At 53.6% G+C, this 26,365-nt stretch overlaps 1 protein-coding gene across 1 annotated transcript in view; it reads left to right on the top strand.

Annotated features, from left to right (window-relative positions):
* Positions 1–1,051: 1,051 nt before the first annotated feature.
* TPO (thyroid peroxidase) overlaps positions 1,052–26,365 on the top strand; it is a gene marked incomplete at both ends in the record, with an annotated part of 37,849 nt that continues 12,535 nt past the window's right edge. Inside the window, 10 exons of the mRNA XM_079940789.1 lie at positions 1,052–1,145; positions 6,306–6,390; positions 9,852–10,021; positions 12,473–12,605; positions 16,342–16,471; positions 17,965–18,171; positions 19,266–19,781; positions 23,650–23,902; positions 24,443–24,613; positions 25,999–26,236. Coding sequence (XP_079796915.1) covers positions 1,052–1,145; positions 6,306–6,390; positions 9,852–10,021; positions 12,473–12,605; positions 16,342–16,471; positions 17,965–18,171; positions 19,266–19,781; positions 23,650–23,902; positions 24,443–24,613; positions 25,999–26,236 — 1,997 coding nt within the window. The remainder of the gene's footprint in view (positions 1,146–6,305; positions 6,391–9,851; positions 10,022–12,472; positions 12,606–16,341; positions 16,472–17,964; positions 18,172–19,265; positions 19,782–23,649; positions 23,903–24,442; positions 24,614–25,998; positions 26,237–26,365) is intronic.

Below are 26,365 nucleotides of genomic sequence, written 5' to 3'. Positions count from 1 at the left end.
CACATGGACGCACACCTGGCCAGCACACGGCCTTCTGTGCAAACACAGAGGTAAACGTCCAGCCAACCCAGGAACGGGAGCCGGTCCAGCCCGGCGATGTGGGCGGGGAGTGGAGCCTGGAGCCTCCTTATAGCGGGAGGCCAGGCCCTGGGCAGCCGGGCACGTCCAGGGTCACCTGTCCTGCACACCTACCTCTGGCTGAGTGGAGGAGAGGGTCTGGCTGTGAAACGTTTTGGCTTTCCTTTTTCTGAGAGAAATCCATCACTGAAACTTGTAAAGCAGTTCAAGGGAGGCTGTTCTGCGGGCTCAGGGCACATCTGGGAGGCTGTCTGAGCAGAGCCGCGGGGCTGACGACGGTTAGGTTTCCTGTGACCTCAGTGCAGAGAGCGCGGCCGGCAGGTGCGGCCAGGGCGGTTCACAGGTCAGCAGGCCCTGACACGTACTCCACCCAGGATGCCCTGTCAGCCGCACCCCGTTTAACAAAGTTCGTGGTCCCAAGATAGCAGCAGAACATCCGAGGCTAGGAGAAGAAAAACTGGGAAAATGGAAATGATGGATTTGGAATTTTTGCTTTGTCTTAACAGCTCCGTAATTCTGAAATCAGTTTATAGGCAGGAAAAAGAATGTTGTAGGAAATCCCATGTGCATTTAGAAATTTTATTTACCTCTTTTCTAAAGGCTAAATTCCTTGTATTGTTCATTTTTTAAAATTCTACAGAGATGTGCTATGGGAAATAGATTTGTTTTATTCCCTGTAATTATCCCCAGAAGTTTTACGGCATTAGGGCATCACCATGAAATAAAACAGGTTGTCACTGAGCTATTCTGGTGACCACAGCTGCCCAAGAGGAGGGATCTGTTTTCAAATAGTTGGGCGGGTAAGGCCTGTCCACACCACAGACATGTGGGTCAGAACCCCCCAGCGCTCAGACCCAAGCTTCTGAGAGCAGCTGCCTCGCAGGGACTAGTGCGTGGAGGGTCGTCGGCAGGGACTCTAACTGAGCGGCTGACCGTGCCCTTGACCACCTGATGCTCTCAATTCCTCTTCAGGATGGGAGCTCGTGCCGTCCTGGGCACCACGCTGGCCGTGGCCTGTGCCGGAGCTGTCTTCTCTTTCATCCTGAGACACAAGGACCTCTTTTGGGGTGAGTAACAATAAATTATGGTCTTCTGAAATCATAACGTTATTGCTCCCAGCAACCAGAACAGGAAGCATCGTGGGTTCTCCAGAATCAGGTAAGACCTCTTCAGTGTCTCTTTCACTTTCCAAGAAAAGAACAATAATTCTTGAGTTTAGAAGGATTAGAATACAATTCTTTCTGAAAAATAACTGATTTTCCTATGATTACACAATAGAAAATTTCCATTTTTACCTACTCATATATTTGAAAAACATTTCTTTGGGCGTAGTTGTTTGTTCCTGTATCACAAAATCATTTTTCATTAAATCACTTCTGTGCTGTATTTTCTGGAATCAGGGTGCTACAATGTCAAATTCCGTTAAGAAAGGTATAGCTATGCTGTGGTTGAAATCATCACAGCTCAAACTCTGCTTCTGTTTTGAAAAAAAGGAAAAAAAGGTCCCAAACGCGGAGAAGGGATGTGACGGGAGCAGGGTGTCGGAGGGCGTTTCGAGGATGCTCTCTGATCGCCAGCCCCCCGGGCAGGCTCGCCCCTCTGGGCTCTTCAGGGCTGGACATTCTGCTCCCCGGCCTCTCCCCCGAGCCCCGAGCCCCTCGATCACCCTCCAGGCCTGATGGGCGGCCTGAGTCCACGCAGCCACGTCCACCCCAGGGTGTCTCCTGCTGAGAGCCGCGGAGTCTCCAGTTTCATTGAACACGGGGGCCTCAGGGCCACATGAGCAGTTGCACCAGAGTCCTTTGCAGACGCATATGCTCCTTAAGAAAATGGCCTGGGCACCAAGGCCATGAGGAGGCCGGGGTCAGGCTCTGTCCCCACCCACTACTGACTGGGCCATTCTCCTGTCTGTAAAATGGAGAAAACCGGAAGATTCTCCACCACAGCTCCATTTGCGAGTGTCAGTGAAGTACTGAGTGCCTCGTGCCTGGACAATACGAACTAGAGAAAACAGAAACCATTCCATTTAAATCCCCTCCAGCCATGTGGCCCCCTCCTCCCAGCCCAGCAAACCCATCGCAGCAAAGGGGTGCAGCAAACGCTTTGCGAACGGGTCACTGCATCTGATATTTACCACAGTCCTAGTTCTACAGAACCATAGTGACAGAGGTGTCGTGAGTAAAAGCCATTCAACAGAATACAAATCTATCTGCTCACTAGACTTTTTGGTTTTAGAAATCATATATTTTTTAAAAATTGGGAAAGTTGTATCTGCAGCTTTGCTAGAGCAATTTTTTACTGTTTCCCCATCTCTAAGAGGTTATTTTTTTCCTCAGACTTTCAGTATATATATAACTAATGCACAGTATAGCATCTGATAAAAACGCTGCAATTTGGAGCCTATTTTGAAGCTGGCTAATTACTTGTTTGCTTTGTAAATTAATTATTTAGAAAATATCCTTAGTCTTACAGTGTTTCACTTTTACAGCCTTTAATACAATGATTTTTTTTCCCAGTTGACAAGCCAATGGTCATTTTAAACAAAATAATTGCGCACTGGTTAACTTCCTTTTTTATTTAGTTATTTATTCATTTATAATTGAAGAAGAGCTGATTTACAATATCGTGTTAGCTTCAGGTACAGCAAAGTGATTTAGTCATACATATACACTGTTTCAGATTCTTTCCCCTTACAGTTTATCACAAAATACTGAGTATAGTTCCCTGTGTTATATACAGTAGGTCTTTGCTGGTTATCTATTTTATATATAGAAGTGTTGAACTTTCTTTGAAACATAACTTTTATCAGTCACATTTCTCTGTAGCCAAAATTTCAATGACGGTCCCACCAGACTTTTTGTCTGCGTTTGGGTTTATATCACTTGTGTTCACAGACTTTGTGACACGAGCTGCTGGATTGCTCCCTGTCACTTGTTCAGAACCGGCTGGGGGCCCCAGGCATGAGGACCAGGTCCGGGCTGGACCACAGACGTCCATCTCCACCTGCCAGTGGGGTCCAGTCACCCGTTCACAGCTTAGAAAGCAGAGGTCCCGAGGGTCTCAGAGACGGCAGAGCTGTGGCCATGCTCACCCTCACCTCCCAGGTCTGCACGTGGAAACAACACACACGTTTGAGCCTGGTTGATAAACACTCAGGAACATCTGAGTGAACACTCAGAGCTGTCCTTAGGTGTCACATCAGTTTGTGAACCGTAGGCAGGTTTGCACAGCAGGAGTTCAAGTCCTCTCGCAATAGCGCGTTTATCATGGAAAGCACGTGAGTTCATCACCTCACGGACTGGGGTTCGTTTCTTGTGTTTGTGCAAAGTCAAGATTTAAATGCAATCATCTGTGTGTTCCAAACATCATAGCTGTTACAAGAGAATCAGATGCAAATGAACAAGAGGCAGCAGAGGCGTTGCTGCAGATGGGGGATTTGGGAAGCCAGCCTGATGAGTGAATCTGTTTCACAAGGGAAGTTGGCAGACTTACTCCAGTTCATTGGGTTTCAGCAAACAGGTATCATTAAAGTCAGGACTAAACACAGAGCTCAGAGCAAAACCACGTCCTCGGAGTTAGTCGAGAGTACAGCTCAGAGAGGAAGAGTCCAGCACTCTTGCCTTGTTTTTTTAGTAGTCACTCTTTGGAAATAAGTGACTTCCTTCTTTCTGGCCTGTAGTGTTTTCTTGCATAACGGCTTCCTGAATTCCAGCTCTTTCCATATGAGATGCCCATGTACGGAGGGGACCTTCTAGGGGTAGCGCACCCCCTCGGGTGGTACCCGTCTTCAGAAGGCTGATGTCTCCAGATCAGACAATCAGGAAACTCCCTCGGATTTAGTTTTCAGACCTGAACAGAAGAGGTTAGGTTCCAGGTCTCCCAGTCTGTGGTCCTACGGTCGGATGCTGCGTCTCTGGACGCCACCCCGTGCCCCGGTAGCTGCTCAGCAGCAGCTGAAGGAGGTGATTGAAGAGCCAGGAAGGGAGATGAGCCTGACACCCCACACGGTGAGGAGGAGACGATACGGGTCACATCCACCCGCTACTGGCAGATGGCAGAGACTGGAGGCAATTCAAGACGAGAACTACACTTTTATGGGGAATTTTCAGCACAAAACTATATTTCTTATGCAATACCTGAAGAGATAATACTCTGCAAGCCTGTAACACTATCTTTAGGACCTCGGTAAACTACTTCATAGGAAGGAAAGACACTGGAGAATAAGTCAGATACAATCGATTACGCTTAAACGACAATGTGAATATCGCCAAGAAAAGGAAGGCTCTCTCTAGCAACTGTTAATTCCAAAGACAGTGGTGACAGACAAACAGTTTTCTTCTTACTGAACCCGTTCTCAAGTACTGCCAAGTGCCTGCGAAGAGCCAGCAGTGGATCTCATTGCAGGAGACCTAAGAGGCAGGGGGTCAGTGCATTCGGCCAACGCAGGGCCAGGCTGACCTCAGGAACGAAAATGTGGACGGAGGGTTTGGACGGAAACGAAAGGAAGTACATGAAGGTCACAGGGCCTTAAACCCCGAGCTTTCGTGGGGCTCCCAGTCCTGAGAGCTGAGTGAAATCCCCCCCAGCCCAGGGCAGGGGTCCCTGAAAAGGCCTCTCCTGCGGGTTCTGCAGCCCCAGGCTGGTGGCCCCTCTGGGGTCCCCCTGACTCCCCCGCTCTGCCCGCTTCCTGTGCCGCACGCCCACCATGTGCTTCAGACCCCATGGCAGGAACCCATGGCCGTGGTGGCCTGGACCCGGCCGAGCTGAGGCCGCTTCCGCCCCGTGTGCCCTCCACCAGCCCGGGGATGGAGGAGCGCAGGGGGCACAGAGGAAGGGCCAGAGGGAGTCACGCTGTGGAATGTGCGCTGATGGCTGGGGAAGGACACTGAGGGGCTGCAGGCGAAACCCGACGTCCTTCAAGGTGCCTTTGTGGGTCCACCGGGGGCGAGACCCCACGCTGGGCTCCTGGATGCAGGATGGACTCTGACAAGGTCTCCGCCTCCCAGGAACCTGCCGTCTGAATCCCCCAAACTTTTCTTACAGTTTCGAGTCCCTTTACTTCTTCTTGCAACAAAATCTTCCGTTAAATTTTAGGACAAGAGCTATCTGGTAACTTAATCCTCCTAAATTTGCTCAGGAATTTAATGTATTTTCTGGAATACGCTATGCCTATGGAATTCTAAAGATATGGAAATCTGCCATTTTGAAAATAGCTTTCTTTCTACTTAGATGTGTAACGTTCAAGAATATTCTGATATTCTATTTATTCTTAGAAATGGATGCATTTCCTTTGATGAAGTATTGATTACGCAAAAGGTAATTTAGTAACAGAAGTTACCTGTGTGCATTACTGGAAGGAGTTGCCTACTTTATGATATTCATTTGGAACCTCACGTTTTAACCCCAAGACGGAATCTTAAATTATTTTCTTAGTCTGTTTGGGCTGCGATCACAGAACCATGGACTGGGGGGCTTATACACAATAGGCCTCTGCTTCTCTCAGTCTGGAGGCCGGAAGTCCCAGATCAAGGCTCCAGCACCTTCAGATTCTGGTGAGGACGCTCCTCCTGGTTCACAGACGGGCTCTTCTCACTGTGTCCTCGCCTGGAGCAAGGGGCGGGAGCTCATGGGTTCCTTATACGAGGGCAGGTACCCCATCATGGGGACTCCATCCTCACGACCTCATCACCTCCCAGAGCCCCTCCTCCGGACGCTGTTCCATTGAGTGCTGGGATGCCAACACACAAATTCTGGGGAGACGCAAGCATTCGCACCACAGGGCTTGTTAAACATGCCGTGCACTGAAAACTAAGATAAAAAATAAGGGTCTTTTCACTGCAAACTGCTGTGGTTTATCAAACTGGAGTAGTTTATCTTCTCTTAAACGCACAAGTTAAAATAGGCAACTATTATTATGAACGTTCTATACCACTGGTTTAGGTAACGAAAACTCTCACGAAAGAAGTTATTCAGAATCCCTGGAGGTGGCCAGGGCAGGTGAGAAGTAGAAATGGCCGGGCTGCCCGCGTAAGATGGTGCTGCGTCCCTCCCCACCCCATCCCCAGGGTCTCCGCCAGCGAGGAACCAATACTCACGTAAGATGGGGAAATGGACCCAGGACCCCACGGAGGAGGGGCCCAGACGCCGCGTGGTTGTCACTGCATCCGGCTGCGCGTGGCGGGGAGTTTGTGAACTTTGCGTTTGACGGTGGGATGCTTCGTTCGTAGGAGAGACGGAGGAGTGTCGAGTCAGGGGCATCGTGGAGGCGAGCAAGCTGCTGGTGGACGAGGCCGTCTACTCCACGATGAGAAGGTACCGTCCCGGGAGTGGGAAGGAGGTGCGCCGGCTCCTGGGGCGTAGCGATTTGCCCATTGTCTTCTTCACAGTGTCCTCCACCTTACAAATTAGGGGCTGAGACTCACGTGAGCTTATTCTCGTTTCTGGGGTCACATGCAAACAAGCGAGAGGAACCGTATTCAAATTCTCTCTCTAGCAAAACAGAGCAAAGGGCAGTGATGCAGCCAGGGGTCAATATAGCCTGGTTCAAAAGACGGATGAGGGAGCCTGGCTCCTGCAGAACTGGCCTCAGACCCCGGGGGCAGGAGGGGTCCAGACACACGGCCCCAGCGTCCGGGCTCTGCGACACAGCTGTAACCTTACCTAGGAATTAAATCTGCCCCGCATTCCTTTTAAATCATTAAGAAACACCTTCATGTTAAATATAAAAGTGACATCAATATTAAGAATATTATAGTCTCACATTAGATGTTCGTAAAGCAAACACGACAAACACACAAGAACTTAAAAAGCAGGTTCTATCTTCACAAGTGTGTTAATTTACTGGAATCTGACTAATAATTATTTAAGGTCTCAAGATACAAAATATCACAAGGCAGAGGTCGGTTTACTTCAAATTTCTATTATTCCACCAGAAAAAGGCCCTATTTTCCATATTGGCTGCAACTAAGTTTTGCTTATTTTATAAAAACTTCAACCAAAGGGGAAAGAAAGAAGAAATCTCTTGAAGTCTGGCTCTGTTAGTGTGTCCACGACTATGATGTCAACTATAGGGGGAAGAGCTACTGACAACCGCTATGGAGAGAAGGCGCTGAGCCTCCTTGGACCCCCTGCAGCGAAGGCTGCACCGTCCTTTCCTGAGGTGACCTGCTTTCTCCCGAGGGGGAACTGACCTTTTGCAAAGCCTGTGGCCTGGGGGCTTCGTTTCATATGTAAATGTTGAAACAAAGGCTACTCGCTGACTGCGCTGCACAGTGGATTTTAGTAACAGCAGAAGAAAAACAGTAGAAACCTGGGAATGAGGCTGTGCCCACTGAGACCTGAGCAAACAGGGAGGTGAGTTCCAGGCCCGCACAGGCCCGCCTGCTGCCCTGGGGCTCCGGCCGGCCGCAGCCTGGGGAAGGGCCCGGGGGCTGGTGTGCGGTGGCCCAGGAAGATCCTGTCTGTTTTCTTATACACCAGCTCTCCTGAGAAGGGGCCCTGACTGCCTCCCTCCAGACGGCTCTCCAAGGGTGTCTACACAGCCAACAGCCTTGGAAGACAGTTTTGTTCACTGTCCGACGTGCGATTAAGGACTCCTTCCAGTAAAGGCCAGGCTTCCTGTCCTCCCAGAAAGACCCGGCTTCCTCTGCAGGACCAGAGCCCGCGGGCGCTGCCACCGTAACAGATCACCACAAACTCGGTGGCTACAACAACGTAATTTATTACCTTACCGTCCTGCGGGTTGAAGTCCAACACATACCTCACGGGCCCAAAACCACAGTGTCAGCAGAACCATGTTCTTCCTGGAACTTCAGGAACAAATGTGTTTCCTGCCTCTTCCACGTCCCCGAGGCCACCTACATCCCTTGGCTACTGGCCCCTTCCTCCGTCTTGGAGCTGTCACATCCATCTCCCGAGCTCCCTCCACTGTCACCTTCCCCTGCGGCTACCCTGGGCCCACCTGGGTCATCCAGGATGAGATCTGCTTTTATGATCAACTGAGTAGCAACCTGATTCCACCTGCAACTTAACTCCCTTTGCTGTAGAAGCGAACATGTTCACAGGCCTGAGGGTCAGAACTTGGATGTCTTTGGGGGCCAATGTCACATCTCCCGCGGCGTCCAGTGTGTGGAAACACACGCCAGCATGGGTGGGCAGCCCTGAGCAATGGCCTCATTCGTCTCTGAGCCTGGAGCCCGGGGTCTCTGAACCTGGTTCCCGTGGGAGCTTGTAAGGAAAAGCTCTGCCTCTCAAAGTTCACGGCCTCACAGTACCTTTGGAAAACACGCTGGCAAGCCCAGCCCGCTCCCACGTTAAGTTCTCTATCGTGTACGTCTATACGCGCCCTGGCTGGTGTCTAGCGTGCCGTGTGTGTAGGATCTTCGGTTCTCAACGCCGTCTCCGTCAGTCACGGGCTGTCATCCTGGTGCACCGCCTTCCCCATCTGTAAAATGGGCCCGCCAGCACTGGTCTCCTGCGCTTTGGTGAGCAGTAACTGCAGACGTGGGGCAATGTGGGTCAGTGCTCAGCCGGCACCTGCTCGCCACCTCCGCCCAGGGGGCGCCGCACATCCCAGGCGGTTAGTAACAAGGGAAACGTGTGAAGGATCCACGTGCTCAGAGCTGGCAGAACGACTGAAGCACAGCTGGGCCATTTCCCCAAGACCTCAGGGCTGTGAACCAGAAACCCAAGCAGCAGTGGTAGGGGGTGTCCTGCCCCGAGCTCTGCCCCCACGGCTCTCAGGTTAGGCTTAGAGCTGGTTCTCACACGGGCTCCTGGGGCCTCAGTGGTGCAACCCTGCAGGGGCCACCAGGTGACGGCAGCTTCCTGCACAGGCCACCTGGGTCCTGCCCCTCCAGGGGTCCCCGGGCCCTGAAATGCTGGTGGGCAGGTGGGTCCCCTGTGGTGGGAGATGCTGCAATCCCGAAGGCCGGGGACCCTCGTGAGAGGACAGAGGGATGGGAGGGTGAGGGGCGCCCACGGCAGGACTTGCAGTTCTCGCCGCCAGCAGCTCCGTCAGCTGCTCAGCTGTGCCGTGAGATGCGTGACTGACACGGACACAGCAGGGTCGCAGCCTCAGCACATCTGACCTGGGACCAGGACAGGCTGCTGGCTCTCCGAGCCCCATCCATCAGCTGGAACCCTCATGTCTAACTGGGTTGTTTTCTCAAGTTACAAAATCAATTTATTCATCCACAGTAATACTCTCAGTGAAACATTAATTAGCACTTAAAATACCCTTAAATAACACTAAAAATCAGGATTGCACAATAAGCTAGAAAAACTGTCAACATAAAAAGTGAGACGACCTTATCTCAACAAAAATTTAAACTATATTACAAAGTGACCAAGAAGAATGAATCAGCGGCACACACACAGATGAGCCATTGTCAAAAGGGTTCGAAACCAACTTAACTTAGTTTTCATGGCAATGTATGGTACAGGCATAGGCAACGTTAGCAAACCCACTCACTAACTGGACTTTGATGAGAAGGTTGGTCTCACACAGCTGTTATGAGGATCAAATGAGTTGGCTACGCATGTTTGTAAAAGACAAACATCGGTCATTCTCCTCACCTTTCAACACTGGAAGACTGTCTACACTGGGGTCCCATCCCTTCACCAACTCCCGCGGTCCTTGTGGACGGGGTCCTTGAATCCCCACCTGCCTGTCGCCGGGCAGGTACTAAGTAAAGGTGCATGTGATTGATTAGTAAGTAATTACCAAACACCATAAAAGAATAATTGACTTTACATCTCCTCTTTGTGCCCAGAAACCTCCACAAGAGAGAAATCATTTCTCCGTCACAGCTTCTGTCTTTTTCCAAACTCCCTGAGCCCAGCAGCCGCGCGGCGTCCCGGGCGGCGGACATCATGGAGGTGTCGGTGCAAGAGGCAATGAGGAGGGCTCACCTCGGGTCTGCACCGTCTGGGCCGCCCACAGGTGAGCACCCGGGGGAGGGGGCAGGTCAGGGCCGGGCAGGGCTGCGCAGGGGCCGGGGGAGTCCCCGCAGGGCGCGATGCCCACTCGTTCACAGGACAAATGAGCGGTTTTTAAGAGGCTCAGTAGCTTGGTTTTGTTAGTCTGGGGAATCACTGCTTCTCTGCTGTTCAGATGGGGTTTGGAGAAGCAGCTCGATAACCTAAGTGTCCCGCTCTGTGGTAAGAAATGATTGAGGGATACTTTCAAGGCCCCGACCGACCTGGTTAAAACCTGGGGAAACTCAGTTCTGTGGGACGCAGTGTGTTCCAGGGAGACAGGGACAGCAGCCCCGCTTCTCCTGAGAAAACTGCCTCAGGGTCCTGCTCAGGCCTCTGGGAGCACTGGCCGTCCACTCGGCTGGCCAGAGGCAAACCAGCAGACACGAGGGGCGAGCTGCATCCCATCAAAGGCTCTGATGATGTTAAGATACTGAGTGAAAGTGATTTCGATCATAGGCATATTTCTAAGTCCAGTGATGAGGAATTAAAAAACAAGATTATTTCTAATGAACTTATGGAGACTTTTTTCAGTGTGGTACCATGAGCTACTTGGTCTCTGAGTTTTTCCTCCCAATTAGCTGTAGATTAGTTTAATGCTGATTTACTTAGCTTTTAGAATGAGACAGACTGAGCTAAATCGGGATTAACCTGAATTCTCAGACACTAAACTTAGAAGTTAAGTTTCATCAACTTTATAGCAACCAAAGATCCATTTGAAATGTTTTTATTGAAGCAGCTGAAAACTGTCTCTAAGGACTGTTGGTCCGCGATCCTGTCTCGGTGCAGCTGGGACTCCGGGAGCAGCGACTGCAGTCAGAGGTCCCGCCGGCCTCGGGTTCACGGTGTACAGTCGCAAGGCCATTGCCCAAGTCTGCGGGTGTATTTGACTGATGGGTTTGGGCCAGGCTGTGGTGCAGAACTGAAGAACCCCATAGTCTAGGATGTTTTCTATTATTTCCACTATCAGCATAGCCAATCTAGAAATTTCAGAATTAGTAAAAGTGAAAGGATCCAAATGTTTCCCCATCAGTTCGTCACCAAACAGTATCTACAATCAAATGTTGGCACCCCTCCCCTAGGGATGTTTCCTGACATTGGTTTTGTATTAACATAGCTATGATCGTGGTTCTTTTTTTTTAAATAAATTTATTTATTTATTTATGGCTGCATTGGGTCTTCGTTGCTGGGCACAGGCTTTCTCTAGTTGCGGCGAGCGGGGACTACTCTTTGTTGCGGTGCGCGGGCTTCTCATTGTGGTGGCTTCTCTTGTTGCAGAGCACGGGCTTTAGGCACAAGGGCTCAGTAGTTGTGGCACACGGGCTCAGTAGTTGTGGCACACGGGCTCAGTAGTTGTGGCACACAGGCTCAGTAGTTGTGGCAAATGGGCTCAGTTGCTCCGTGGCATGTGAGATCTTCCCGGACCAGGCCTCAAACCCATGTCCCCTGCATTGGCAGGTAAATTCTTAACCACTGCACCACCAGGGAAGTCCCATTGTGGTTCTTTTCATGGACTTTGTCTGTTAGACTCTCGCATGTGCTTGAGCGTTTCCTGGTACAAAGCCTCACCTTGTTAAGGAATGTGTATTTCTCTATCGACTAAATAAAAATTGTAGTCTAAGCTTCATGTAACTGTCCACATACAGTCATTCCATAGAGGTTGTTCAGTGAACATTAATTAAGCTAGTTTTGTTTCTCTCTAATTTGAAAACGGGATGCGTGTCTTCCAGTGTTTTTCTATCTTGATTTCATCGGGATCTGGCCAGTTTTATGGCATTATCTTTGAAGATTTATACAAACCATCTTGGAGAGTAACCAGTGATTCCCTCTACCAACAGACAAGAAAGTGGTCCTTGCTTTGATTTGTCAAATAAACAGCAACAAAAATGGCAAAAAATAAGAGACTGTTTCCTGGGGCCCTAACCTAGAAAGATTTATGAGAAGGAACCAAACATCAACATGAAGGAGAAAAGAAGGGTTTTGTAGATGGACACGTGGATACTGTTAGGAAACTTGACTGAGGTAGGGTTTGCGGGGAGGATAAAGGCCAGGATTCGCCGTCTTCTGAGGTCAGGGCGTGGGCTCCCAGCCTCGGCCGAGCAGCATGGCAAACGCTGGAGATTCCGCGAGCGAGGCTGCGGATGCCTCCGAGAAGTGCTGACCTCTGGAGTCACGGCTCTCAGAACTGCTTTTCTGAAAGATCGCAAAGCAAAAATAAATTTTAAACCCCACATTCCTAGCAACGAGGACACTCAAGGGGGTTAAATGAGAGAGGATTGATTTCAAGGAGAAGGAAGGGCTTCCTGCAAAGAATGAGGAGGTTTCTGTGGGAATCCCGATCACATTAGAACATTTACCCTGTCAGGTAGGTTTGTTATTACAATCGAGAGCTGAAGTTTTGGTGTTTGTTCCTTAGATGTTTTATCAGAAGATCTACTGAAAACGATTGCAAACCTGTCCGGATGCCAGCCCTACATGCTTCCCCCCAGATGTCCAAACACCTGCCTGGCAAACAAGTACAGGCTCATCACGGGCGCCTGCAACAACAGGTAATTCCTCAGTGCCCTCGGTCTCACCTGTAAGTTGTATTGGAACATGACAGGCGTCATCAGGGCAGAGTCCCCATAGATTGTTTGAGGTTTCATTGAAGAAAGTGGACAATATTGACTCCATTATATTAAGAAGTGGTCAAGCCTCTTCCTTACGCCCATGTTTCCAATACTTCTGTGTGTATCTTTAATAAGACACAGATTTTAAAAGTCTTCAGCTCCCTGGCAACCAGGTACCACTTTTACCAGCAATGCTAATCATAAACTTCAGGTGTCCCTGAGGTCATCCCAACTTTCTTCCATTTCTTTTTCTGTGTATTTGCTGCCCACTCTCAACCACGGACTCAGGCCGTCTCATACTCTGATCGCTCTTTCCAGAAGGTCAGTCCATTCTGGCAACCCCCAAACATTCCAGGTGACCCCAACCACCTCTGGGCCCCCGGCGTCCCCAGGGCCCCGTGTGCCGTGTTCTGGGGAAACCGTACTTGCAGGTGGATGTGGGGTCATGGACGGAAGGACCAGGGTCAGGGGTCTCCTCTGCCCACGGCGCCCCTCCCGGCTCCGCTCTCTGCTGTCACCCCACCGCCCGCCGAGGAGGGGGCAGCCAACGCCCCCTGCTGACGGGCTCTGGGGGACGCACCTTCCAGGGAACTGTGGGTGGAGGCCGAGTCCCTTTTTTTCCTTCCGTGATGACGATTGAATCTTGTGTCACAGTATTTACAGCAACTAGATCCAAAGGACCAGCAGGGACTTCATACTTTTTTTCTGCCCCAAACATAGCATACCTGCTCAGAAAACTCAAGTGATACCACCCTGAAGCCTCGCTAACTGTTTTATAAATGAGGCACAAGGGCCGCTGAGTATCGGCCCCAAGGTGGCCGATTCTCTCTGCAGGCTCAGACTTGCTAGTTCAAAACCTGCCCACACCAACCTCAAATGTTCACACATCCACTTGTTATAAAAATAGCCCCCAGAGCAGATTTTCAGCTGCCTGGTGTCTGAGAGACAGCAGCTGGTGTTTCAAACAAATCCCAGTGACGTGGAGCCGCGGGGGGAGCAGACACCTGTCCCCCTCGTGAAACTCCCCTCCAGAGACGTGTCACCTGCTTGTCGTCAGCCTTGCGACCATTTCCAATGTGGTCGTCAATCCAGATCTACTAAAGGAAGCACGTGCTGGTGAAAGCTGACCTCTGGGGCCGCCGCGGTTATTCTGCTCCGGCCTAGCAGCATCGGAGAGCGATGCCGGAAGCCTGGAGGGGGCCCCGCCTGGTGGCTGCGAGGTCCCCACATGGTGCCCCTGGGTCCTGCCGAGCAGGCTGCGCTCTGACCCGACCAGAGGGTGAGACGGTCACAGAAACCATGTGATGTCCCGGGAGCTGCTGAAACATGACCGTCAATCAGAAAAAACCACAAACAAACAAACAAACAAACCAACCCAGTCCCCTGAGCAGTTAAATCAGCATTCTCGTTATTCTCAATTGAGTGAAAGAGCTTCACTTTATGGAACTTCAATAAAGACAGGCCAACTGAAACAGATCAGAACTCCGTATTAAAGCTGACTTACTGCAGCTGATTAAATGCATTACTGTCCCATATGGTTTTGCAAATTAAGCCCCTTTGGTTGTGCTGGAGACCAACGGAGTATTAAAACTAGAATGATCCCCACTTACTGTCCCTTCAGACGTGCAAAAGTAACCATCACCACCTACTGCTGCTCATCATTCCTGAGTGGCCCCTGGACACAGCGGCAGGGCTGGGAGTGAGCCACAGAGTCCCTTTTCTCCAGCGTCAGGGACCCCGGGGTGTCCCTGCCTGAACTGTGGGCTCTCGCCTCAAACAAGAGCTTAGACGGTTCTCGGCAGCCCGTGGTTCCTTTGCTTCTGGACAGAGCATCCAAACCAGCCCCATTTATACAAGAATGGTGGGCGGACGTTGTGTCTCCAATGGTACAAAATAATTTAGTGTCAAAACAAAGCAACTAATTCTTCAATATTTACATTTACAAATACTTTAAAAGTTTTAAAAATCCTTTAGCTTGCCATGATTCTTGTAGACTTCACTCCCTAAATGTTGTGTCTATGCATCAGATGCGGGAAAGAATATTAGAAAGCCTAGATCCCAACCTTTTCCAATTCAAATGCTTTTGCTACGTGACCTCAAAGAACCCAGCAAAGTTGTCTCCTGTCCACCTGCAAACTCCAGCCTCACTCCTTTCTTTCTGGAAGATTCTGCAACCACCAGACAAACACCCCCATGGCTATTATTGCTATAGGGATGTGTTGATAAAGGCCGAGGGGCCTTGGACACCACAACAATTTTGTACCCAAATAATCCATTTTTTAAAAACAGAACACATTTTTATCTAACACAAAATTCCCCTTTTTTTCTTTCGTCTTTGAACTAACATTTCCATTCTAATTTGTCTGATGGTTTTCTTCTAAATGTAGGATATTTTACGATTAAAGTATTTTATTTTCTCCTTTTACATAGTCCTTTACTTTTACGTATTCTCTCTAGGCTTTTTATTCTTGTATTTTCTAAATGTTACATAGTCATGTATTGATTTTATACATTTACATGCGTGATCACATACGTATATATTTACTACTCATATGTGATTTTCACAAGTACTAGTTACCTATCATTTGTCTCTCATTTCCTCATTGCTGGAAACATTTCTGGGACACACTGATTCCTATTGATACTGGTCCCTTTGACTTAGAGGCACCTGCATGACTCAAAAGTCATGCTCAAAAGTAGTCTGAAGGGCTTCCCTGATGGCGCAGTGGTTGGGAGTCCGCCTGCCGACACAGGGGACACGGGTTCGTGCCCCGGTCTGGGAGGATCCCACATGCCGCGGAGCGGCTGGGCCCGTGAGCCATGGCCGCTGAGCCCGCGTGTCCAGAGCCTGTGCTCCGCAACGGGAGAGACCACTGTAAGTAGGCTGTAAAATCAGAATGTCGTTAGACACAACTTTGCCTCATCAGATGCGCTTTATATTTTCGTCAAAATATATTTTGACCAATAGAATGAAACTGCAGATCACTTTGTTTATGGAAAACATTCCCATTTACCTTAATTGGCCGAGTCCATGCTCACTGTCAAATCCCTGAACCAAGTGAGACTTGTTGATACTTTCTCTCAGAAAAAGCTTGACTTATTTTTGATTCAAACAAATGTATTAATACAACCATCTCACTTCTGAATTTAGGACATTTCAGCAAGTTCCAAAGATTCCACTTTCTAGCACAATCTTTGTCCTAAAGGTAAATACAGGTGACAGGAAAGGGCATCCTGCCCAGGTGGTTGTAGGAGTTTTGACGGGAGCATGTTCAGCACGGCAGGGTTTCAGGTGTGACTCTGTCTGGAGCCCCAGGGAGGTGCCCATGGTGAGCTCCCGAGTGAGATGCAGCCTTCAGAGGAAAAGCAGGGAAACTGGGCGGCGAAGGTGGGAGACACACGGACGGGCAGGACGCCCCAGGTTCAGGTGCTGAGGAGGGAGGGCACGTGCATGCGGGCTTTGGGAGTCAGCTCCCTCAAGACCACCTGCGCCCTCACAGCCCGGGAAGCATCTCGGCACCACGGGGGCGTGTGGTCCCCACTGGACAGAAGGCTTCGCCCTCTACAATCACCCCAGGGGCGCCGGCTCCACTGTGTCCCTGGGGACAGTTCACTGCATCGGCCCTGCTGCTTCGTCCCTCCTCGACTCAAACACGGAGCCCCGCTGTCTCCACAGAGACCACCCTAGGTGGGGAGCCGCCAACACAGCCCTGGCCAGGTGGCTGCCCCCCGCCTACGAAGACGGCATCAGCGAACCCAGAGGCTGGAACCCACACTTCCTGTACAACGGGTTCCCCCTGCCCCCGGTGAGTGCCGCTGAAACTGGGCTGGAACTGTTTTCCCAGAACGGAGCAATCCTCCCCTCACCTTGGAGGGAGCCAGGCTTTGATGAGACCTCGCTCAGTCGGGCCGGCCCCTGGGCAGGCGCTTATATGATGGGCCTCCCAGCCCCTGTGGGGTGGAGAAGGGCTCCTCCCCTTACGGCTCGGACACTTGGCTCTGACAGATGAGAGCCACTCAGCCAGCGAGTGGAGCAACACAGAGTTAACCTTCATCCAGCTTTAGACTCTTTACAAATAGGTACAAGACTAGACACGTTCAGAGACACTTATAATTGATTACTTCACTCATTTAAGTGGCAAAGATGATAACTGCTACCTACTCCCAGAGGCAAATCCTTTGCCAACCAAACTCATACCTGATCTACTGAGCACTCGGGTCCAAAAATGCATCATTTGTCCCCAATTCGACTGCTTGCTTCAGTGAATAAACCGGGGGCAGCCACCCACATTCCTCAGCTTATCCCCCCTCCCGGAGCCAGCAAGGCTGCATCTCTCTGCGCCTCTTCCCTGAAGTTACATCTCTCCTGAGTCAGGGAAGGTCTCAGAGTCTAAGGACCCATGTTAGATCTGACCCCCTGGGAATCCAGGCTCACCCCCATCTCGAGGTCCTTAAAGTGACTACGTCTGCCAAGTCCCCTCTGCCATGTGATGTATTCACAGGCTCCAGGGATGGGGGAATGGACATCTGCAGGGGCCATTACCCTGCCTACCAGTCCCCCTCTGACCCCAGAAGTCATATCCATTCCACACGCAAACTGCATGTACCCCCATCCCAAGGCCCCCCAAAGTCTCAGCCCACCACAGCATCAACTCAAAATCCCAAACCTGATCTAAATTTCACCATTTTCAGACCCCCAAATCTCATCCTTTGAATAATCTGAATCAGGGATGGGGAAGCTCTGGGTGTGACCCCTCCGGGGGCAAAACTCCCCTCTTTTGGGGCCTATGAAACCAGAAAGCAAGCCTGCCCCCAAAATGCAATGGTGGGACGGGCATGGGATAACAGCTGAGCTGTAGACGTCCTGGTTCAGAAACAAAAACGTGGAAAGGAGAAAGTCACCGATCCCAAACAATTCTGACTCAGGCCAGGCAAAGGCCACCGGGCCTCAAGGCCTGGGAACAAGCCTCGGGCTCAGGGCTCTGCCCCTCTAGGCCCAGCATTAAATGGCACTAATCGCTAGATGACTCAGTGTAACCCCCACGACAGTCCCCAGAGGTCAGCATTTTTATGTTTGTTTACAAGTGAGGAAACTACGACTCGGCCCTAAATCACCACCCGTGCACGTCGGGGAGGAGAGCCGGGGGGCCCCCAGGGACCCCAGCCTGCCCCAGGAGCGCCAGCGTCCTGTGAATGAGCGCGGAGCCCTGAGCCCCCGGGCTAACCGCACCCCAGGGGTCTGCTTCCCCCCGCCCCGCAGGACGGCCTCCCACACGTGACAGCTGGTCTGTCTGCCCAGGTCCGGGAGGTGAGCAGGCAGGTCATCCACGTTTCCAACGAGGCTGTGACGGAGGACGCCCAGTACTCTGACCTGCTGATGGCGTGGGGCCAGTACACTGACCACGACCTGGCCTTCACGCCACAGAGCGCCAGCCACGCCGCCTTCGGGGGCGGGGCCGACTGCCAGCGGACCTGTGAGAACCGAAGCCCGTGTTTTCCCATACAGGTAGAATTTTTAAACTTCCTCATTTTTACTATGAAACTAAGAGGTGCTGTCTTCAGAACTCAGACACAAGTCACTTCCGGTCCTGTCCCCAGGGGGCAACAGCCATAATGAGTTTCCTGTGTTTCCTGCCAGACGTTGTCTGCACATATATGTGTGTAAGATCACGTGTGTGTGTGCTTATACCTTACAGTTTTTGTGTCCTACTGTGCGCACGTCCTGAACCTGGTATGGGTCACCTGGCAATAGTTCTTACACTCCTCTCTGTCTCATTAAAAGGACAGAGGCTGGGTTTCATGACCCTCCCTATCCCACCGCGTTTGCGTTTTGACCTGTTTAACCCGATTTCCTTACTGATGAGCACTGGAGTCGCCTCCAGTTTTGCTGCTGTTCCGCTGCCGCAAACAGCGAAGCAGAGAACGCGCTCTGACCTGAATCTCGGCCGCACGCGCGTGCCTAACAGACAAGCCACTGGGTATGCAACCGCTAGATTCAGAGCAGGCGCCGTGAACTTCCGACAGAGATTTTGCAGAACTGTTGTCTGTTAATATTGCTCTGGTTTTCCCTCCGACCTGCAACGTAAGAGACATACAGGCAGGGTTTTTAATTACTTCTCCTAAGAAAATATCTCCGAGGCTGGCAAGGGGCATTTTCCACCTAGGAGCAGAGACTGCTTGGGGCTGGGGTCTTCATTCACGTTTGTTCCAGAAACCTTGGCCGAGCAGCCAGGATTCCGCATGTGGCGCCCTGAGCTAGGAAGGCCGGACAGGCCGGAGGAGGGGCTTCCTGGTGGGCCAAGGAGAGCCAGCAGGCGGGGTACCCCTGGCGTCCGCAGAGGTGGCCCCAGGCGAGGCAGAACACACCAAAAGGAAGACCTGGGGGGCCGGGGGAAGTGGGCGCCACCACACGGCCGCATGAGTCAGAGCAAAGGCAATTCCGACCAGTCTAATCGCCCAGACCCCGGGAGGAGAAGGGCTGCCCGCGGAAGAGCGGACGGGACCCCTGGGGCGCTGGAGGGAGGTGGGCGGCCCGGGGCGCCTAGCGTCTCCGAGGAGGGGGCCCAGGACCCCAGCTGACCCGCCGTGCCCTTCCCGCAGCTCCAGGCCAACGCCTCGCCGGCCGCGGGCGCCACCTGTCTGCCCTTTTACCGCTCGTCACCCACCTGCGGCTCCGGGACCCAGGGCGCCTTCTTCGGCAACGTGTCCTGGGCGAACCCGCGCCAGCAGATGAACGGGCTGACCTCGTTCCTGGACGCGTCCACCGTGTACGGCAGCTCCCCGGCCTCCGAGCAGCGGCTGCGGAACTGGACCAGCGCCGAGGGGCTGCTGCTCGTCAACGCGCGCTACCGGGACGCCGGCCGCGCCTTCCTGCCCTTCGCGCCGCCGCCCGCGCCCCCGGCCTGCGCGTCCCGGCCCGGCGCCCCCGGGGCCCGCGCGCCCTGCTTCCTGGCCGGGGACGGCCGCGCCAGCGAGGTCCCCGCCCTGGCGGCCCTGCACACGCTGTGGCTGCGCGAGCACAACCGCCTGGCCGCCGCGCTCAAGGCCCTCAATGCGCACTGGAGCGCGGACACCGCCTACCAGGAGGCGCGCAAGGTGGTGGGCGCCCTGCACCAGGTGCGTGCAGGTGCCTCACGGGCGCCCCGCGAGGGTGGGTGCGGCGGTCTGGTGGGCCCCCCGCCTGGGCGCTCAGAGCCTTGTGGGTGGACGCCCTGCGTCGAGATTAACCTCTCTCCCGTCTGAAGCCCTGGGTCCCTGGCGGTCCCGTGGGAGCTTCTCGGCTGCTCAGGGGCTGGCGGCGATTATCCCACAGGAGGCTGACCGCAGTGGTAACAGGCACGGCTCCTCCGGCCTTCCCTGGATATCCAGACCGTTCTAAGCGCTCTGAGGGTTCTAACTCATGTAGTCCTCATGGCGACCCTTTCAGATGGGTGTCCACCAGTGATTTTGGTATTTTGATATTTTGGAGAGAATGAAAAGAAACACAATCTGTATGAGATCTGCAAATTAGCACGTTAAAGTAAGGATTTATTATGATATTTTTCATCTTGACTCAGAGGATACTGGGTGGAGTGTCAAGTTGGCCAATTATAATGGAGCGAAGTTGGAAAAATTCCTTACGTCCATCAAATAACCTCACTAAGTCCGCTGGTCTCACAGGGCTGTTATGAAGGTGGAGTGCCTTGTTTTAAACCAGTGGTTGCTAGTCATGTGTCTCTGATCTGGGCGCTACAGCAGGCCCTTGAGAGCATCCCTGTATACCCTCAGTGACCCTGTAAGTCCTGTTTTACAAAGGAGGAAGTTGGGTCTTGTCCGAGTTCTCACAGGGACCACATGATGGGATGGGCCATCCCCAGGCACTGCCTGTCCCTTGCCCACCTTTGGTCCACTGTGGCCCAGCCACCCAGGAGTTAGAGCAGAGGCTACAGAGCCCTGCTGTGCCCGGCGCCACCCCATAGATGTTGGTGGGTTAGGGGACTCGGACGTGGTCCAGGAGAGGCTGGGCAGCAGTTGGGGCTTGTGATTCCTCCGTCGAGGAAGGACGTCAGTGTTTTAATACCAGGGTGCTTTGGGTGAGCCCCGGCCCTGGACGAGTGGGCTTGTGGAGTGTGTGTGTGTGTGTGTGTGTGTGTGTGTGTGTCTGTGCACGCGTGTTTGCACGGCGCGGTGCGTAGACGGGTAGACTATAAGCCGGGCATCTGACACACAGTCTGCCTGCTGCCCGGATGAACACTGCAGCTCAGTGTAAACCAGCTGACAGATGTGAACACACAGGATTGATAAATAAAGAAGGAAAGAAAGGCACAGGGATCTGTGAAGGGGGGTTTGAGCAGCGTGGCCAGGAGTCTTGCGATGGTTTTCAGTAACAGTCAAGGACCTCATCCGTCAGCCCTCACCGGGCCCCCTTGAACAGAGCGGCCTGGCCAGTCAGGAAGCGTTAGGATGATGTCCCCACTTCCGAGCCGTCCTTCCCCCTCAGCAGGCTCACTGGTGAAATAAGTCCCGGGACCATGCCTCTTTCCGGCTTGCCGTCACCACCCACCTATGCTTTGTTTTGGTTCCCTCTGTGCCGCTCCCCCGAATGTAAGCTCTAGAGAGACAGAGATTCCCTATTGTTTAATGGCTTCCGGGCACCTGGACCCAGCCTGGCTCTAAGAGGTGCTTCACAATGTGAATTCAGGAGCGAAGACCAGGTCCCAGGGACAATCCCGGGAGTCCTGCCCTGCTGTCTCCCCGAGAGCCGGGATGTCCCTTAAACTTTCTTTAAACGCACAAGAGCTCAGTCGGCGCCGGGACCTGAGCTGAGTGGCTGGATCTCAGATCCACGTGGACCCTCCCGGAGAAAAGGCTCCATGACCACTGTGTGCCCCTGCAGCGGGGAAGGCGGGGTGGTTATCTGGGTGCACGCGGCCCTAGACTCCTACGTTAGAGGTGCTTGCATTCGAGAATTCTGAGAACCCCTGCTGGCCTGGAAATAGCGTCATGGGGCTCCTGTGCTTCTCAAATAGTGAGATAATAAGTACTGCCGTGGCCCTGAGAAGCGGCAGGGAGGGGCAGGGAGGAGTGCTTCGCTGGACCGTGACTGTCCCAGCGCACGCGGCGGGTGAGGAACCGCCACGAGGGTTTCAGCATCGTCCTGGCAATTCCAAAGGAGGGTTAGAGCCCCGCCGATCAGAGTGAAGCAGTGCTGCAGCCCTCGCCCTGGGGAGAGAGAGATCCAGGCTTTCTGGCAAAATCGCCTCCAGTTACATTTCAGATCAGATCGCGAGAGACTGGTGATGGGGGCTGTACTCCAAGGTCGAGCAGGGACGATGTGTGGGGTGGACTGCAGGGCGCCCTCCGCTCTCTGAAGCAGCTGCTTCGGGGGCGAGGGGAGCCTTGCCAGCCTGTGACGGCAGGCTCTGCGTCCTCCGGGATCACAAGTGGAGCCTGAGTTAGGGAGCGGGGGAGGGGCCACCACTAAACAGTTTCCACTTGAGCGTGAAGCTGTCTCGCCTCCCTGGCGGAGAAGAGAGAGGATCTCCCGTCTTCTGGGGGCAGAAGGGATCAGAGCCGAGCGCTGGTGGGAGTGGAAGTCGCTGCCGTGTCCCCTCGCGGGGTGGGGAGAAGGCATGGCTGCAGCCCCGACCGGTGGTGGGAAAAGCTGCAGCATCTGAGGTGGTGGCGGCTTCTGTGTGATCACGTCCTAACTCTGCCCGAATGCCAGTTGGGCACGTGCCAGGCCCCCGCTCCAGTCAGCCCGGGTCTCGGCGGGGACGGCACGCAGCGGTGCGAGGGGCTCCGTGGGCCCTTCACCTGGAGGTCGCGGCCTCCGCTGGCCTGGGAAGTACCGGCTTGTGCACTTAGAAGACACACTCGTCGTTTGGAAGGGATGGCCCACAAGGGCGCAGATGCTCTGTTGTCACCTTCATGTTGTTTCTGAGAATGGTACACGTTCCCTTCCTACACTCATAAGCTGAAATGTAAGACCTTTCCCTCCAGGACAGAATCTTTCCTACTGGTTTATATTCCTCATTTAGATGTGGCTTATGGGCCCAAATATTCTCTTAAATACCAGACAATTCAGAAGGGAAAAAAGGAATACCACAGGGATGTCGGCCCCTGCTTACATTTTAATTCGTGGAAGCCATTCCGACCGTATATGAGCTTTAGGTTGTGTATCATGTCCTTTGAACCTGGGGACAGGTGGTTATCCGTGCATGGATGTACACACTATACACTAGATATGCATCTTCTCCGTCTACTGTCTCTATATGATGCCATATGTCTGCTGCGTGTAAAGCCATGCAGGATCTAATATATCCATGTGCTCTATAGATAATACCATGTGTCTCACACATATAAACCCATGTGTATTGTTTATTCTCACAAAAACTCAAAGGAAGAGGTTTTTCCAGCAGAGGAAACAGGTTCAGAGAGGTCAGCCTCCCAGAGTCACGTAGCTGAGAAGCGGGGGCTATGGGGTTGCAGCTCACCTTGGTCCAAATCTTCAGCCTCTGATGCCCAGACCCAGCGAAGGGACTAGATTTCTGAGTTTTGCTTTAGGTCCTGGTGTTAACGGGGGGCTCGTGGGTGAAGTGGGAGTGAAGGGGGCTGATTGCTGGACAGAAACCTTGTCATGTTTCTGGAAGAGTGCAGGGGGGCAGCAGCCTCCTTGGTTCGTCTTCACGCACTGAGGGTCCCCCTCACTTTCCGTGGCCTGGACTGGCCTGGAGGGTGTCTGGGGGCATCTGACGTGCCCTGTACAACCCCGTAGAAGCCGAGAGCTCAGGACTTTCTTTGGAATAGGGGGTGTTCCTGTACCTGCTCCCCTGCTTCCCTGTGCCCCCAGGTGACAAGACCCCCAGTGACAGCTCTGGAGATGCAACGGCCCCCAGGCCTGTGCGGGAAGAAGCCCCCCAACCCGGCATCGCTCTGACTGTGAGCCCGCATCCAGCCAGGGGCTCCGCTGCCCCGGCTCCCACCCACTCTCCTTTCTCCGCAGATCATCACCCTGCGGGATTACGTCCCCAAAATCCTGGGCCCCGAGGCCTTCGGGCAGCACGTGGGCCCCTACAGGGGATACGACCCCGCCGTGGACCCTACGGTGTCCAACGTGTTCTCCACGGCCGCCTTCCGCTTTGGACACGCCACGGTGCACCCGCTGGTGCGGCGGCTGGACGCCCGCTTCCAGGAGCGCCTGGGGCTCCTGCCGCTGCGGGATGCCTTCTTCCGGCCCTGGCGGCTCCTTGAGGAAGGTGCGCATCCCTGGGCCACGCTTGGGAGGGGGAGCCAGGTGTGCGGTCACCTGCCCGCTGGCCGGAGGTGCTCGGGTCAGCAGCGGGCATGGAGAATATAAATGCATCCACAGAGGTTTGAAAAGTGATCCTGTTCATCAGACGCTTTCCCTGGGGTTTCTGAGTCTCCAGAACTCCCAGGGACGGCCCCGGGCTCCCTCAGCCAGGCTGGGGCTTGTTCACTGGTCTAGGCTTTAGACCCAGCAAACACCTCCTTCAACTGTGACGTTTCTGCTGCTGAAAAACAAGCACAAAACCTCCGCCCCTGAGGCTCCATCCTGGTTTCCTTCAGACACACGTCACGGTCCGGCCCGTTGGGGCTCTGACGGGGCGAATCCACCACGAGGCAGCACCCTAAGGGCCCAGGAAACTTGGGAAGCCCTGGAGGTGAATTCCTGAGATTATGGGAGGCTTTTGTTCAGAACCAGCATAGTTTACGATCTGTTCTGTTTCCCCGAGACTCACCTGAGAAAGTGCATCCCTCCTCTGTGCTGTTTCCAGGTGGTGTGGACCCCATCATGAGGGGCCTGCTGGCGACACCAGCCAAGCTACAGGTGCAAGACCAGCTGATGAACGAGGAGCTGACAGAGAGGCTCTTTGTGCTGTCGGACTCGGGGACCCTGGACCTGGCATCCATCAACCTTCAGAGGGGCCGGGACCACGGCCTGCCAGGTGGGCCCTCCCGGTTCCTTTCCTGCGGGAGCTGCCGGATGAGCTGCTGTTCTAATGTATCTCGGACCTACTGCCAACGTCTGAGAAACGGCTTTGAAAGCCTCTGTACCCTCGCATTCTAACTGGAAATAAGGGATCCTCTCCTCTAGCTCTGTTTAGTCTGAGCGCAAGCCCCCACCCCCAGATTTCTGTGTCCCGCTGCCTCAGCGCCCTGCGGGGAGCTGGCCCGGGCGCAATGCGTTTCCTTGTGTCCATGCGTTCATGCGGTACTTCCGTCGGGGGTCTGCTGTGTCTGAGGCCCCGGGCATAAAACGAGACCCAGTCTTGCCAAAAGGGCCGCGGGCGGCAGAGCACATAACCAGAGAGGAAATGACGGGGAGCCTTGGCGAGCTTCTGGTCAGACCCAGATGGCGTGTAAGGCGAGGGTTCACGCGCCATGAGGAGGGTTGGAGGTCTGGAGGAGGCGGGCCCCGAGAGCAGTGGGACGCGGAGGGAGAGGATGGGGGACCAGCGGTCCAGCAAGCCGGAGACCAGGAGGGAGCTGCAGCCCAGAGTCACACAGACGTGGTCCTTTCCGTGGCTCTGCCTGTGTGTGTGTGTGTGTGTGTGTGTGTGTGTGTGTGTGTGTGGTCTGTATGTCTGTGTGTGCGTGTCTGTGTGTATGTCTGTGTGCAGGCGTGTCTATGTCTGTGTGTGTCTGTGTGTATGTCTGTGTGTGCATGCGTGTCTATGTCTGTGTGTGCGTGTCTGTGCGTGTCTGTATGTCTGTGTGTCTGTGTGTGCGTCTGTATGTCTGTGCATCTGCATGTTTGTGTGTCTGTGTGTGTGTGGCTGTGCATGTGTGTGCCTGTGTGTGCCTGTGTCTGTGTGTGTGTGTGTGGCTGTGCGTGTGTGTGCCTGTGTCTGTGCGTGTGTGTGCCTGTGTGCCTGTGTCTGTGCGTGTGTGTGCCTGTGTGCCTGTGTGTGTGCGAGTGTGTGGCTGTGCGTGTGTGTGGCTGTGCGTGTGTGTGCCTGTGTGGAAGGAGGGGTGCTGGCGCCTGTGCTCCGGCCGCTCCCGTGGGAACGTGGATGCGGCAGGTGAGCGCTGGCCTCGCCGCTCAGCAGAGACGAGAAGTGGGTAACAGTGTGGCCCACTCGGGTGTGCAGGGTTCAGCCTGGTCCCCACGCATGCTGCCTGGCTGGTTTGTGAGCAAACTCTCCACAAGGCCCTGCCGCCCGTGCTGGAATATTCCGACAGGGAGGTCTGCAGGCCGTGGGGCGGCAAGGTGGATTTGAGGTGGGGACCCTGTGGCCAGAGCCCCAGGTGTCGATGGCCCACAGCTGGCGGGGCGGGTGGGGAACGTCCGGATCCCGAGTAGGGCGGCCTCGGCCCTCTCCCCGCACAGGTTACAATGAGTGGCGGGAATTCTGCGGCTTGTCCAGGCTGGAGACCCGGGCCGACCTGAGAGCCGCCACCAGCCACGGGAGCGTGGCCGACAAGATCCTGGACCTGTACGGGCACCCGGCTAACGTGGACGTGTGGCTCGGGGGCTTAGCCGAGAGAGTCCTCCCCGGGGCGCGGACCGGCCCGCTGTTTGCCTGCATCATCGGAAAGCAAATGAGGAACCTGAGGGACGGGGACCGGTAGGTGCCCGGGATAGGCGGGGACGCAGGGGCTGTTCGGTGCCGACGGCGTTCCCGCGCCGGAAGCGGGGCTTTATGTGGTGAGAGGAGCGCGCTGTGGCCTTCGGGTCAGCAGCTGTGGGCTTTGCC

The sequence above is a fragment of the Stenella coeruleoalba genome, assembly GCF_951394435.1.
Source record: "Stenella coeruleoalba genome assembly, chromosome: 13".
NCBI lineage: Eukaryota > Metazoa > Chordata > Mammalia > Artiodactyla > Delphinidae > Stenella > Stenella coeruleoalba.
Note: the sequence above shows the minus strand (reverse complement) of the source record. Positions and strands in the feature narration are given on the sequence as shown.